Source organism: Rhinopithecus bieti, unplaced genomic scaffold (assembly GCF_001698545.2).
Source record: "Rhinopithecus bieti isolate Rb0 unplaced genomic scaffold, ASM169854v2 scaffold_1014, whole genome shotgun sequence".
Classification (NCBI taxonomy): Eukaryota; Metazoa; Chordata; class Mammalia; order Primates; family Cercopithecidae; genus Rhinopithecus; species Rhinopithecus bieti.
Genome location: NW_016803499.1, coordinates 5,286,350 through 5,302,109, shown reverse-complemented (window position 1 = coordinate 5,302,109; position 15,760 = coordinate 5,286,350). Strand labels below are relative to the sequence as shown.

The 15,760-nt window shown below is 49.5% G+C and overlaps 1 protein-coding gene across 8 annotated transcripts in view; it reads right to left on the bottom strand.

Moving 5' to 3' along the window:
• Window positions 1–15,760, bottom strand: part of CARS1 (cysteinyl-tRNA synthetase 1) — a 56,034-nt gene that overhangs the window by 27,142 nt on the left and 13,132 nt on the right. For 5 of the 8 annotated variants that reach the window (XR_001888255.1, XM_017887342.1, XM_017887348.1 and 2 more), the window contains 7 exons: window positions 13,537–13,628; window positions 12,268–12,356; window positions 11,201–11,297; window positions 10,584–10,682; window positions 9,440–9,589; window positions 503–643; window positions 196–284 (listed from right to left, as the gene is read on the bottom strand). Coding sequence is in view for 7 of the 8 variants with exons in the window: in XM_017887342.1 (XP_017742831.1) it covers window positions 196–284; window positions 503–643; window positions 9,440–9,589; window positions 10,584–10,682; window positions 11,201–11,297; window positions 12,268–12,356; window positions 13,537–13,628 (757 nt within the window). In the remaining variant the exon portion in view is untranslated. Of the gene's footprint in view, window positions 1–195; window positions 285–502; window positions 644–9,439; window positions 9,590–10,583; window positions 10,683–11,200; window positions 11,298–12,267; window positions 12,404–13,536; window positions 13,629–15,760 lie in introns of all 8 variants that reach the window. The other 3 variants (XM_017887369.1, XM_017887361.1, XM_017887376.1) reach the window with 1 other exon arrangement.

The window sequence follows — 15,760 nt, the reverse complement described above, 5'->3', positions numbered from 1 at the left end:
AGGGCAGTGCAGACCCATGCTCCTCAGCCCCTGGGTGGGGCCCAGAGTTTCAGGAGGGTCTGCTGGGGACTTCTAGCTACGCAGCCCCAGAACACCTGCTCCTCTGCTTCCCGAACTCAGACTCAGAGCTGGGGAGCTCCTCCCTGTGCGATGTTCTGCAGCCCTTCCCTCCCTAGGGAGGGCCCTTGTGCTTACCCATAACCGTTGTCCACAATCTTCTGGACAAAGTTCACGATTTCTGGCACATACTCACTAACCCGGGTTAAGACATCTGGAGGGAGAACCTGAGCAAGACATGAGAAAGTCCTGGGATTTTCCCTTCTGAAAACCACACGCTCCATAAAAACGTTACTAATTCATAAAACGAAAAGCCCATTATGCCCCTCAACTCAAGTTCAATGTTGACTTGGCCACTTAATTGAGCCAGCTTTGCCAAAACAGGAATTCAGAAATCAGGGCCCTTAGTGCAAGAGAGCCAGCATGAGACAATGGTGACACTTACGTTCAGAGCTTCCATATCTCTGTGGAACTCCCCTTCCCAGAACTTGGGCAGCTTGGAGAAGATGGAATTGTCAGTCACATCACTGCCAAGTGTAGAATCCAGCCAGTCAGAGAGCAAATCCTTGGCCTCTTCCAGCAACACCTGAAGAGAAAGAAACAAAAACCCAGGAGTGGGCCACATACTTCGCACGAGCACATCTTGAGCAGTTGGTGTGAGCCCATCAGTGCCCTGAATTCAAAGGTGCTGGCCTTGATCTGTGAAGAGTTACCGTCTCCCAGGGAGACCGCGATGCTTACACAACTGGCTCAGCTGGGACAAACACAAGACTCCACAAATGGGCGGGTCTCACATGAACTCAGAAGAGCAGAGCCGAGGGGACCGTGGGTGCAGAGGCACAAAGAGGTGGGAGGGCCACGGTGGGCCTGGTGAGCGTGTGCAGCCTACCTGGGCCGTGCAGGGCAGGGTCATGGGCAGAGGCTGGGCAGGAGTACACAGTGTGTCATCTACAGCACAACCACTTGGTGCGTTCAGGAAAAGATTCATGACAGAGACGGCCAGAGGTTAGGAGAGACAGGCAAGGCACTGGTCCCGGAGGTCTCAAAAGCCCTATCTCCCTGATGCCATTGATTGAAGATGCCATCCCCACTTGACACACCATGGAATGGGAGGAAAAACCACCAATCCCAGCACAACATGGCATCTGTGTGACCCAGGTACTGACCACACACACTCTAGGCATGAGACATGTCTCAAATGCACTCATGTCAGAAGACAGAAACGTTTACCCTCCGCCTACCTTGGAGGGACCTAGTGCTCACAATGCACTGACCTGGACCTAGGACAGGGCGTGGCACCAAGCGGATGGTCTGTGGCCTACTACGGGGATGGGAGGCAAAGAACCAAGGATAGAGGGAAAAAGTGTAGGAAAATGGCCTGGCAGACAGTAAGGACACAGGGTGGACAGAGAAGCCACAACACAGACAGAGAAGGGGAACAGGGCCCATGTGGGCCAGGCTCTTGACGCAGTCCCTGCCTACAGCTCCTGGATCAAACAGATGTGTTAATGTATTGCAGGCCTGCGAGCGGCAAGGCACGTCTGCAGGAATGAGCACGCCCTCCCATCACGGCGGGGCATCCAGTGGGTAGACAAGCACCAAAAGCAGGGTGTCCGCTCTGGGGAGCAGAGGCTGCCAAGTCTGCTGCCTGGAAAGCAAACTCTGGGCCTGTCCCAAGAACAGGGACACGTGCATCCTGGCCCTCAGGGTCACCAAGGCCATGACCCAGCACGAACTGATGTCCTAATCAAGGCACCAAATGCCCAAGCACATGAGCAACTGTGAATAGGAGTCAGCAGAAACGACAAACAGATGGACGCTTCAGATGCAAGAGTTATCAGATACATAATACAATCCACTAAGTATGACATGCTAAAAGAAATAAGGAGACTGACAGATACGCAATAGCAAGCTGGGAGAGGCCAGCAAAACGGCCCAGGTAGATCTGAAAACAGAAGCAAACGGAACCTGCAGAGATGAAATCTATTAACAGGCGAAACAGTCTTACATATTCTACTGAGTGACTGTGTTTCACTTCCTGTCTGAAGGAGAATTTGTGAACAGGAAGACAGAACTGAAGAAGTCATCCAAAATGGAATAGAGACAAGAAGGAAAATATGAAAGACAGGTTAAGAGACCCGGAGAAGGATGAGATGAAATGATGAGACCCACATCTAATTGGCATCCCAGAGAAGAAGAGGGAGGGAATTGAGTAAAAGTGATACTTGAAGATGCATCTGAGAATTTCTCGAAACCCAGGCAACAATCCAGACCCAGGAAGCACACAAAATATCCAATAGGGTAAGTAAAAACAAATCTCTTATAATGTCTTAGTCAAATAGCAGAAAACTGAAAAGAGAGAATATTTTTACAAGGTGCCTGATAGAAGAGGCATATTTACCGATCAAAGAAAAGTGATTTGAAGGGCAACCGACGTTTTCAACAACAAGCCAACAATGGAAGCCAGAAGACAGCAACCACCTCGAACAAACAGGCAGATAGACACACTTCGAGATAGACAAAAGCTGCTTCCCACCAATACTTCTAAGATAATGTTTCTAAAACTTGCCTGATGATAGGATTGGAATACTCAATGTTGCTAGTCAAGCATACAGATTAACAATCAAAATGTATAAATACAAAAAGATAAGAGACTTCTGGTTTCAGTTTCACGTAAGTTAGGAGCTTGGAAGCTGCCACTCTATCTAACAATAGGTAAAAAGCTGAACAAACTGAAAAACCAACTCTTCTTAGATGCATAAGAGAAGTAAGGTCATAGGACGAACCACTGGCTCCCAAACTGGAGAGACCAACAGGAGAAGACAGAGAGTCACAACTTACCAGAGCGGAGACTCAAAAGCTGAAAACTTATTGGGGGACTGTAACTGAGAGATTGCTGTATGCTTGGTGTAGGCAAGTCAGACAGCTGAAAACTCCAGGGACCCAATCAAAGGGGACCCCACACTTTTGTGGGTTTTACCTCTAGGAACCTGACCAGGCTCTCACGGTGAATATTGGAGAAAAATCCCTTGTGTTTCCAACAGCAAGAAGGGAAAGGAAGCATTCCAAAATACACCAGTGCACTCTGTTCTTTTCTTTTCTTTTCTTTTCTTCTCTCTCTCTCTCTCTCTTTCCTTCTTTCTTTCTTTCTTTTTTGAGACACAGTCTAGCTCTGTCACCAGGCCGGAGTGCAGTGGTGCAATCTCGGCTCACTGCAACCTCCACCTCCTGAGTTCAAGCAATTCTCCTGCCTCCACCTGCCGAGTAGAAGGGATTACAAGCACGTGACGCCACGCCCAACTAATTTTTGCATTTTCAATAGAGATGGGGTTTCACCATGTTGGCCAGGATGGTATCAATCTCCTGACCTCGTGATCTGCCCATCTGGGCCTCCCAAAGTGCTGGGATTTCAGGCGTGAGCCACCGCACCCGGCCAATAACTAGTAGGTCAGAAGTACAGGTAACAGACTACTACTTTCAATTGACATCTGAATTGGGGACAGTCTTACGGGACTAAGCCTTCAACCTGTCAGATCGGACGCTGCCTCCTGGCAGATTGTGTGGAAATGAATTAAATTACAGGACTCCCAGCGTGCTTGCTAGAGAACTGACGGGTTGTTGGGGCAGAGGTGGGTTGGGTGAGGGAGAAATCCCTACACAATTTAAACACTGTTTCCCCCTCCCTCAAACAGAAGCCAATCTGAAATGGCTATACCCTGTAGGATTCCAAGTATGTGATATTCTGGAAAAGGCAAAACTATGGAGACAGTAAAAAGACTAGCTGTTGTCAGGAGTTGGGGTGGGGAGGGAGGGATAATAGCTGGAGCACAGAGGATGTTCAGGGCAGTGAAACTATTCTGTGTGATACTGTAATGGTGGATACGAGATAGCATTTGTCCAAACCCATCGGATGTTCAATCCTGAGAGTGAATCCTAATGTAAACCACAGACTCAGGGCAATGACGTTCAGTGCGGGTTCACTGACTGTAACAAACGTACCCTCTGGTGGGTGCGCATACTGGGGGAGGTGACGGTGAGGTGGGTAGGGGATACACATATGACCTCTCACTTCTGATGTGAACCAGAATCTACTCTCAAAAAAGAACTTTTTTTTTCTAAAAAGTGAAAAAATAAGGAGAAACAGACAAATTCACCATCAAAGGAGGAGTTTTGTTTTGGTTCTTGTTTTTGTTTTTTAAGAAACTGTATGACTAGGCTAAGCCAGCAGGAAAAATTAGCAAAGACACACAAAATATTAACAACATGGCCAACAGGTATAGCTAAGCGGATGGCGTGTCGGACTGTGCAGTAGGTGATGAGACAAAATCTTCTCAAGCACAAGAGAACATTCAGAAGCCAGCACACACAGGGGCCACAACACAAGTCTCTGTTCCGATCCAGCTCGGGACAGACCATACTCTCCAGCCACTGGGTAATTAAGTTATAAGGGAATAACAATAAGTTAATATGAAAAAATACCATCCATTCGGAAATTTCAAATTCGTAAAGTTAATTATCTAGGTAATTCTAGATAATTAACTTTTAGATAATTACTTCTAGATCATTCCTGGGCTAAAAAATCCAAAATGGATATTAGAAATTGTTCACAAGTACATGATGTCAAATTTTGCAGCAAAAATACTCAGAGGAAAATGTATAGCCTTAAATTCTTAAATCAGAAAATGAGCTAAACTGCTAAGTGAGACAATGAAAAACAGAATAAATCCAAAGAAAAAAGAAGAAAAGAAGTAATAAAGAATGGACAAAACTGATAAAACAAAAGACTAGAGAGGATCAACACAACAAAACTGGATCTGAGATACTGGTTCTTTTTTTTTTTTTTTTTCCGAGACAGAGTCTCACTCTGTCGCCCAGCCTGGAGTGCAGTGGCTGGATCTCCGCTCACTGCAAGCTCCGCCTCCCGGGTTTACGCCATTCTCCTGCCTCAGCCTCCCAAGTAGCTGGGACTACAGGCGCCCGCCACCTCGCCTGGCTAGTGTTTTGTATTTTTTAGTAGAGACGGGGTTTCACCGGGTTAGCCAGGATGGTCTCGATCTCCTGACCTCGTGATCCGCCCGTCTCGGCCTCCCAAAGTGCTGGGATTACAGGCGTGAGCCACTGCGCCCAGCCGAGATACTGGTTCTTACATACAACATGTAAAATCCCAACAGTGTCTTACATGGAACTTGACAAGCTGAGGCTTCAAAACACACCTAACGACAAAACCAAGATGGGGCCTCTCACCCGTCACATACCTGTGAGAGACAGCACGACACTCCTGCAGGACTGGACAATTTTTATAAATTTTTAACATTTTAAATTCTTAAATGTTTTGTAGAGATAGAGTCTCACTATGTTGTCCTGGCTGATCTCAAACTCCTGGGCTCAAGGGATCCTCTTGCCTTGGCCTCCCAAGGTGCTATGATCACAGGCATGAGCCACTGCACCTGGTCTGGACTGGACAATTGGACCAACAAAACAGAACTAAGAGACACAAACACATGGAGACCCAACATGTAACGGAGATAATTTGTGTCTTAGTCTGTTTTTGTTCTGTTTTGTTTTGTTTTTGAGACAGTCTCACTCTGTTGCCCAGGCTGGAATGCAGTGGCATGATCTCCGCTCATTACGACCTCCACCTTCTGGGTTCAAGCTATTCTCCTGCCTCAGCCTCCAAAGTAGCTGGGATTACAGGCGCCCGCCACTACACCCAGCTAATTTTTGTATTTTTAGTAGAGACGGTGTTTTGCCATGTTGGCCAGGCTGGTCTCAAATCCCCGACCTCAGGTGATCCGCCCACCTCAGCCTCCCAAAGTGCTAGGATTACAGGTGTGACCCACTGTGCCTGGCCGGGAATGGGTAAATTTTTTTTTTCTTTTTGAGACAGAGTCTTGCTCTGTCGCCAGGCTGGAGTGCAATGGCACGATCTTGGCTCACTGCAACCTCTGACTTCCTGGTTCAAGGGATTCTCCCACCTCAGCCTCCCTAGTAGCTGGAATTACAGATGCGCACCACCATGCCCAGCTAATTTTTTGTATTTTTAGTAGAGATGGGGTTTCACCACGTTGGCCAGGATGGTCTCGATCTTCTGACCTCTTGATCTGCCCACCTCGGCCTCCCAAAGTGCTGGATTACAGGCGTGAGCCACCATGCCCGGCCTGGGAATGGGTAACTTTAAAAGAAAATGTATTTCTTACAATTCTGTAGGCTGGGAAGTTCAAGGTCAAGGGGCCACATCTGTTCTGGGCCTTCTTGCTGGTGGGGACTCTCCGCAGAGTCCCAAGGTGGCGTGGAGCATCGCATGGCTGGGGCCTCATGAGGGCCAAACTGGCTTCTGTTACAGCCCCACTCTCATGACAACCACCCGACTCCTGTGATAAGCCATTAATCCATTAACCCATTCACGAGGGCAGAGCTCTCATGACACAATCACCTCTAAAAGGCCTTACCTCTTAATACTGTTACGCTAGGGATTAAGTTTCAACATGAGCTTTGGAGGGGACAAACATTCAAATCATAGAAGTCAGTATCGGAAGACATAAGAATGATACAAAACAGTAAGAAAAGGACCAATAACCACATGGGAAAGGGGAGACATGGGAGCACAGAGTCACAGCTGGAAGCAAGCACGTGACAAGATGCTCAGTCTCAGGAGAGGCTGGAAAAAGGGACATTGAAACCAAAGAAATCAGCACTTCGCATTCATGGCATTGTTGAAAGGGAAGCATCTGACAATACAAATGTGGGGTGGGTGTATGTGCAAATACACAGCACACCCGAAATGTGGCAGAGGAAGAAGGAATTTGCATAGACATTTCTTTATTTCTTTTTTTTAAGAGTCTGGGTCTCACTCTGCTGCCCAGGCTGGAGTGCAGTGGTGCGATCATGGCTCACTGCAGCCTCAAACTCCTGGGCTCAGGTGATTGCTTCACCTCAGCCTCCCCAGTAGCTGGAACCACAGGCATGTGTCACCACGCTTGGCTAATTTTAAAATTTTTTGTAGAAACAGTCTCACTGTATTGCCTAGGCTGGTCTGGAGCTCCTGGGCTCAAGTGATCCTCTTGCCCTGGCTTCCCAAAGTGCTGGGATTATAGGTGTGAGCCACTGTGCCTGGCCACACAGACATTTCTGATATGGCTACTGTGCAGATAAGAACGAGCCTAGCAGGCCTGTGTCTGCCACCTGAGAAACGCCTGCCTGCAGAGCTGGCCATTGGCTGGCATCCAGGAGCTGAAATGTCCCCTGTGCTAAGAGGCCGGGAAAACCAGCTCTGTGGCAGCAGCCCCCGTGGGCTGTTGAACAAACACTGTGGCTTATGCAGGTGGAACCCCAGCTTTCCTTCTGGGGAGTCGGGAATTGTGGCATGTGCCAGGCAGAGGGGGCCTATGTGATGGGCTTCCCTGGGGGGGGACATTTCACACATATGGCTGCATTATTTCCTGGTGGGGGAAAGTGTGCTGTGTCCCCTTATGGGAGGGAGGGAGGAAGCTTCAGCAGCCTGTCCGTGGATGACTGAAGACTCTGCCTGAGGTTCTGCTCCTCGCTGTGTCACTGTTGTAAACCTCAGACGAGATGGTAAGTCAATGCCAAGTCTCATGAGTCCTTCTAGAGGACCCCAGAATGTGTGGGCAGTGTTGGGAACCCCCAACACAGTCACCCACATATACCCTATACAACCCAGCAATTCCACTTGCAGGTATATGGCCTAAAGAAACTTGCAAATGTCTACCTAGAGACAACACAAAACAACTCATGGTTCAGGAAAAGATGCTCCACGTCGCTAGTTATTAGGGAAATGCAAACCAAAACCACAGGATATACCACCTCACACCTACTAGAATGGAAAAAATGAAGAACAACAAGCTTTGGCAAGGATACGGAGAAAACAGAACCCCGGTGCACTATGGGTGGGAATGTGTCACAGCGCAGCCACTGCAGAAACAATACAGTGGTTACGTGGACTATCAAAAATGGAATCATCATATGACCCAGCAACTCCCCTTCTGGGTATGTCCCCAAAAGAAGTGAAAGCAAGAACTCAAACAGATATTTGTACACCCAGGTTTACAGCAGCATTACTCGCAATCGTCAAAATGTGGAAACAACCCACATGCCCACGGGCAGGTGAAGGGATGAGCAACACGTGGCCCATCTATACAAAGCAGAGCATCGTTCAGTCACGGGAAGGAAGCAGTCTGACCCGTGCTACGGCATGGGTCAACCATGGGGACACTACGCTGGGCAAAATCAACCAGACACAAAAAGACCCTGTCTCTCCAAAAAAAAAAAAAAAAAAGCTTTTAAAAATGGCTAAGATGGTAAATTTCTTATAATGTGTGTTTTACCACAATTTAAAAATATATATATTAGTGGAACAACTGGGAAAAAAATTACAGCAGCATTGTTGGTAACAAGGACACCTAACTGCCTGTCCCAGGAGAACAGACAAACAGCTCAGCCCCCAGGTAGGCACTGAGGGAGTGACAGCGACCACATGCGGGTCCATCCCAGAAGCACAGCTTGGGTGAAAGCACACTCATGACTACACACACGTGGCGCGTTTCCATGAAGTCTGGAAACAGGCACAACGAAGCAATCTGCTGAGTCAGGACACAGAAGAGACCAAACTAGAAAGAAACATGCCGGCGAAGGGCAGACGCGGACTCCCTGCCCCATCACTGAGGTGGGGCCAGGGCAGTGGTGAGGGAAGGCAGGGCTGCCGCCTAAGTGGGGCCTCTTTTTTCCACGCACAGCTGCAGCCATCTCTTCTCTTTTCCATCGAGTTCTTAAAGGGTGACCAGCAGGTGGCGCTGGCACAAAGGAGAAGGCCTTCCTGACAGGGTGCCAGCCACAGGGGGAAGGCCTGAGGAAGAGGGCAGGGTCCCCTCTGCACCCAGGTCTCTCCCCTGTGCCTGAAGGAGATCTTGGCAGGGGCAGCAGAGCTGGTCAACGTGAAGGCCCCAAGCTCAGTAGGCACCCACAGGCCTCAATTCTCAACTCATTGGTAATCCCTGCTCCTCCTTCTCCAGTGGGTGTGGGGAGAGTCCACTGGAGAATCCTGGAACACTTCCACAGAAGGCGGCCTCCCCACATTCCAAGTGCACCTCCTGCCTATCTGATGGGAGTGCCAGGAGGGTGTGGATCCCGAGTCTCCTTCCAGCGGCACAGGCTCTGCACCCAGGAAATGCGGCAAGAGGGTGTGGGAGGGGAGGGGCACTGACTCAGCCACCACGGAACAGGGCCACCTGCCACAGTGGAGCTACAGGAGACACAGCGTGTCTTCCACTAAGACAAACTGTGGAATCAATCCGCGCACACAGATCCATCTCTGCACAGCCCGACGTGAGCCGAAAGGGCTGGCTGGAGACGTGTGAAACCTCACCTCCACACAGCTGTTGACTTCCTCTCCCGTGAGTCTGGACTGCACAGCTTTCTCAAGCGGTTCTGTGGCAAGCTGCACTTCGTGCTGAATCCGTTCGAGCATCTGCTTTTTATCAGGATCCGTGGTCTCATTTAATTTTACTGAAAATGGCTACAACCATAAAGACATGTCAAACCTATTAGATACTGTTCAGCAAAACCCCAAGTTCATAAAGGTGATTCCAGGTAGAAAACAGACCAGTTTTTCCCATGGCCCCATAGAGATAGAGAAGTTTGCACCCCAAGTGGCAGGGCAGTAAGTAACTAAGGGAGACTGAAGCACCCCACTCAGGAGCTCCTGGTACTGCCCTCTCACGTGTGCCCCTGGACAGGGCACCTAACCTCTCTGTGCCTCAGTTTCTCCAATGCAAAATGGGTGTGAAGCAGTATTTCTAGGGCTGTTCTGGGGATGAGGAAAAGTGGGCCACCCAGTGGGTTCTGAGGTGTGCTGCAGACACCTCCATCAAGAAGGCACTCAGGCCTCACTGACCTAAAAGATTGCTAAGCTCTAATTTCATTCCTGTTTTTAAGTCCAGAGATAAAATGCCATAAACATATCTGTAATGATTACTGTTATTACTAAGGATATTTAGTAGACAGTAAAGTGACCTATTCTTACTATTGTCATAAAAATAACTATATAATAATGGTTACTCAGAATGAAAATACTAGAGAGAACTAACTTCTTCAAAAGATTCTGGAAATTTACAGTATTACCAAATTAAAAAGCTTAGCATAGCTTTTGTATCTCAGGCAGAAGTTTCTGATTTAGTTGTGACCTTGGCATTGAAAATTAGATAGCAATATTGGTAAGCATTTTTATAAGTGTAATTAGTGGCACCGTGATGAATTCAGTTGTTTTCCTATAAGTGGTAGGAAGGTCACCTACCCTCCACTCCACCCCAGTGCATCTTTCCTGGTGACTTTGTCACAGGCCAGGGGACCTTACCTATCCAGACTTCAGTGCCCCTGATGGAACTGGCTTGAGTAACATACACTTTGTGAAAGCCTGTGAGACTGACACTACCCTAGGGACAGTAACCTACAAAGGACCGAGAAAAGAAAGCACAGGGTTTGGTTTCTAGAGCAGACAGCAAGAGGCCCACCTTCAGGGCAGCCTGAACATCCTCCAAGAGCTGTGCCGCTTCAGGCCTCTTCTCCAGATACTGCTCGAACAGGTAGTTCTGCCGGGCCCTCTTGATGATCTGGGGAGGGAAGGCGGACATTGGGGAGTGAAGCTTGGAGCCCAGCTGCATCCCTCTGCAGCAGGCCACTCTCTCCCTTGGCCAACTCTAAGTGAGGGTGAGGGTGGTGGCAGACAACTGTGGGCCCCAGACATGCATACCATCATCAAATAGAAACACCACCCTCCATCTCCCACCTGCCAAGTAGTGCCCAAGGCCTAACGTGATTTTTGTGACGCTTAACGAAATGAGCCCCGGGGGCCCCAGCTTCCCCTGCAAGCCACATGTTGAAGTGCGTGCTATGGGAGGCCTTCCTTCTGCACAACACCAGGGGCTACTGACCCCTGAGCAACATGCAGGTTTCTAACCTGTCTGAGCATCATAGAAATGATATCAGCAGCATAAGTGGTAATATTAACTCATCGAGGGGATTAAAATGTTTATCAGCTCAAAACACAAGCTAGCTCAAACCTACATTATTATTTTATTTACTTCTGCAAAAGTCCTATCTTCTTTCACACCATCCAAATTCCCTTTACCTTGTCGTCAATATCCGTAATGTTCATGCAATAAAAGACATCAAATTTGAAGTAATCTTTCAACACTCTTCTCAAGATATCAAAAGAGATGTAGGACCTAAAGCAACGAAAAAACAAACATTTCCAGACCAGACAATATGTACAGCTGAACCTCCAACAACACAGGTCTCAGCTGCACGGGCCCATTTATACATGATTTTCGCTGCCACCCCTGAAACAGCAAGAACCCCCTCTTCTCCTCCTCAGTCTACTCAACGTGAAGATGGCAAGGAAGATGACCTTCATGATGATCCACTTCCACCTAACGAATAGTAAATATATGTCCTCTCCCTGAAGATTTTCTTCATAATATTTTCTTTTCTCTGGCTTTCCTTATCGTTAGGAATACAGTATGTAATGTATATACAAAATATGTGTTCATTGACTGGCATGCTATTGGTATGGCTTCTGGTCAACAGGAGGCTATTTTAGTAGTGAAGTTTTTGGGGAATCAAAAGTTATGTGTGGGTTTTCAAATGTGCAGAGGGTCACGCCCTCTACCCTCCAGGTTGTTCAAGGGTTGACTATACGTGTCCTTGGCACTGCAACTAAAACATGAACAAATAAAAGGACTCTGTGGCATCTACAGCCAGCTACTCATCAGGAGCTACAGCCATGACCATCCAGTGGTCAGGGGGGTCACAGCCAACTCAGCCTCAGGCCTGTCAGGTCTGAGTGTCACGGGAACTCAGCATCTGGGGACCCCCAACAGAGCCTGAGGGATGAGAGAAAACTTTAAGGTACGTGAGAAAAAGTGCCTAGGTTGAGTCCAGCATGTTAGCAGTAGGGCTATGGACATTTTGTTTTTGGTGATCTGCAGTCTTTCTGCAACGAATATGGATTACTTATGGAATTAAAATTTTCATCATAAAAATAAGAGAAGAAATTCAGGCTTGATTCCTCAAATCTCAGGTCTCTGTAGCAGATCTAAGATTTTTGTGGACCTAAGATTCCCGCTGCACATCCCAATGGTTCTGACTTCTGTGTACAACTGCAGAAGCCGCAGGGACACTCCACAGTGGACCTACCTGGCGTGCCCCATGTGAGATGCGTCATAGACGGTTGGCCCACAGCAATACCACGTCACCTTTTTCCCATCTTGAGGTATGAACACTTCCTTTGTTAGGAATGAAGGAATGACGATCACAAGAAATGCAAGAAACACTGCACAGGATTACCAAAAACAGCAACAAACATCACAGTGTGGTTTGTGTTTTGTGTACACAATTCAACAGAGACCATTTTGTTTTATTGTGAAAAGTCACAGTCTCAGTGGGAGCCCAGTGAGATGTACGGCACCTCCCACCGACTGAGCCCTGGGTGGGTGGAGCCTCCTCCTCTGTGGGCTTCTACTCACCTATGGAGGGAGGCTATAAAGGGAATCCATGATCTTATTTATTGCTGAAATGCTGCTTATTTAACAATAACACAGCTAATATTTACTGAGTACCTACCATGTGCTAGGCCCTGAGTTAAATACTCAATACGTAGTACACTCTAGGATGCAGGTTATGTCATTTTCTTTTAACAGATAAAGAAACTGAGGCAGACAGCACTTGGCCAGGGTCAGTCCCTGTTGGAGGAGCCCGGCTTGGAAGCCAAGAGCCCTGAATCGTGGTGCTGCTCACCACTGTTCTGGCACCACCCCCCAACATCCCAGCATCCTCAGACCTCTCTGGGGGCAGTATCCTCAACCAGTTTCCCAAGGAAGGCCATGAACTCCCTCACACCTGACTCTGTCTGCCAAACGTGCTCCCTGATGGAAATCCAAGGACCCCCGGCCAGAGTCTGGTCTGGAATCTCTGGAGTCACTGGCCATGCCCTGAGCCAAGCAAACCATGCAAACTCCATTCTGTTAGGAACCAATCCTGCCTTCTTCTCAAAACCTGCTGTGCTCCCAACAACATCCAGCCGGTTTACAGTTTTGCCCATACTGCTTGGCTCACATGGTGACACCTGCTGCAACCACATGTCCTCCTGAAAGGCCTGGCTGTGGATGACCTCAAGTATTCACAGTTGGGCAGAGTCCGAGAGACAAGCCAGGGTGATCCATGCCCAGAAGCCATGGGCAGGCTGCCACATGAGGCGTGATCCTTCATGTGTCTGAGTTTCAGAGGACAGCTCTGCCCCCGGGCCACAGAGATTCTAACATGGAAGTGACTGAAGGATCTTAAACCTGGATTTATGGAACTCCAGAGCCCAACACAAGGAATGGAGAAGTCTGTTGTGTGACAAGGCACAGGGGCCGTCCTGCCTCCCATCGTGTGCATGTACCACAGCATCTGTGTCCTCCTTACCTTGTTCCTGGTGAGGCTGTTGTAAAGGTGGAGTCTGCATGGCTGGGTCCCAGCAGGAGGGGACCACTGGGGCTGCACACGTCGGCCTTTACCTGGGAGGCGAAGAGAGCGGGGTCAGGGTCCAGGGTCAGCACCAGGAAGTGCAAGTCACCTCTTCGTCTGGAGACTTGGTTTTTACAACAGGACTACAGTTTTCCATGAAATTTACACGACATGAAACCACATGAACCTCGGTCAACATCACGCAGGTCAAAGACAATTGCATCTTTCTTTTTTTTTAAGATGGAGCCTCGCTCTGTCGCCCAGGCCGGAGTGCAGTGGCGTGATCTCGGCTCACTGAAAGCTCCGCCTCCTGACAACCATGTGTTTCTTTTGCTTTCTCATATTCTGTATGGCAGCATACCCCAGTAACACCCTTAGAACCCCAGAAGCACTGAGGAATGCCTACACAGCATGCTCAGCACACTCCACTGCTCTTCAAATACTGGCCCCTTGCTGGCAGTGAGCACGCCACCACCTGGCACTCCTGGGTCAGTCAGGGCTCAACACTGACAAGGTCTAGTCTGTGCCGCCACAGTCCTGGGAACCTCCCCCTCCCAGAATCCCTCACCTGGACAAAGTGAGGATTCTGGGGACTCTTCTTGGGACAGAGGCCACCTCCAAGCCTCCAAGCCCTGGCAACAGAGGCCAGGAGTCAGAGCAGAAAGGACCCCACCGTGGCCACTGCCAGCAGGCAAGACTGGCTCCAGCCCAGCCCCTCCTTACCACTTCGGACACTGCAGAAGCGAGTGGCTGGCTCCCAGCTCTGGGCCCGCAGCCCAGCAGACTCTGATCCAGACACTGGGCTTCAAGCTCCACACAGGTCTATACTGCCTTCAGAAAGAACCTGAGCCCCTCTCAGCCCCCAGGCAGAGACCCTTGCCAGCTAGCCCCTCAGTGCAGTCACCTCCTCCTAGCCAGACTTCCCCAGTTGTTCCCCTCCACTCGCCTGCGGGCTGCCTGGGCTGCTCTGACCACACTGCTTCTAGGCCTGTCTTCCAACCTGGCATGAGGCTGTCCTTACACAACCTACATCTGGGACCCCTGAAGGGGCAGAGCTCTGTCCCTGGGGCCAGGGGCAGCCACAGGGTGATTATTCATCCTCGGAAACGTCAATCCTGCAAAGCTGGGTATGGAGGATGGTACCTGGTGACTTGGCCATTGTCTTCAGCTGGCTCCTGCCTGCCCTGCGCCCTCAGCACTTTCCTCCACAGTTGTCGCCTACAGGTCCAGGTTCTGTATTATGCTCTGCTGGACACCTCTGACCCCAGCTGGTGCCTGGCCCTGGGAAGGGTTTCACATGTCTTTGCTGAGTGGCACCAGGAAGGCCTACAAGATGGATACTCCTGGCACTGACCTGTGCCCACCCCAGCAGGTCGCCTGGCAGCTCACCAGGGTGCTCGCATCCTGCCTCCTCCTGTCCTTGGTTTCTGTGCCAGAGAGTCTGGCAGCATGGCCAGCAAATCGCCACACAGCGATCACGGGGAAGTTGGTCCTGGGCACCAGCCATCTCCTGACCTCCTGGCTCTTGCTTGGGCCACAAAAGCCAGGACGGCAGACGCTGATGACAAACAGGCCAAGGGCAGGAAGGAGGGCGGCTGCAGTATGTGTGTCTGGGCAGGAAGGGAAGTGTGGGCAGATAGGAGATGGGGCAGGAGATGGAGAAAGGTCCAGTGCTCAGCAGCAGCCCCCACTCTAGGTGAGTTCCAGCAGTCACAGGTGGTCAGATTCTAAAGCATAGGAAACCCCCAATCCTAATCAAACATCATGTGCTTATTGAGGCCAAGTGTAGCTTGGCCTCAGTTTACGTTAAATGCCTCCCAAGCCCTTGAAGGAGAATCTCACTCAATGCCTGCAGGCATTCAACCGGTCACTCTAGGATCCCTCACTCTCCTCCCTCCCTAAGACCCTGGAGCTCCTTCCATAGGACACTGCTGCCATCTCAGACAGCTGGAGACACTGCCCAGAAACACAGCCATGAGGCCACGGGATCATCACACTTGCCCTGCTATGACGAAAGGGCCCAGGGTTCCCAGGACTGAAAGTTCGTCCAAGAAGCCTGGCCACAGCCAGCGTTCCAGCTCCCCGAAGGCTGCTACCTCCACACAGCTGGCGATGGGCTCCCCAGGAAATGGGTTACCAGGCCCAGATACACAAATTCAGATTTGCAAAAGGGAAGAACTGA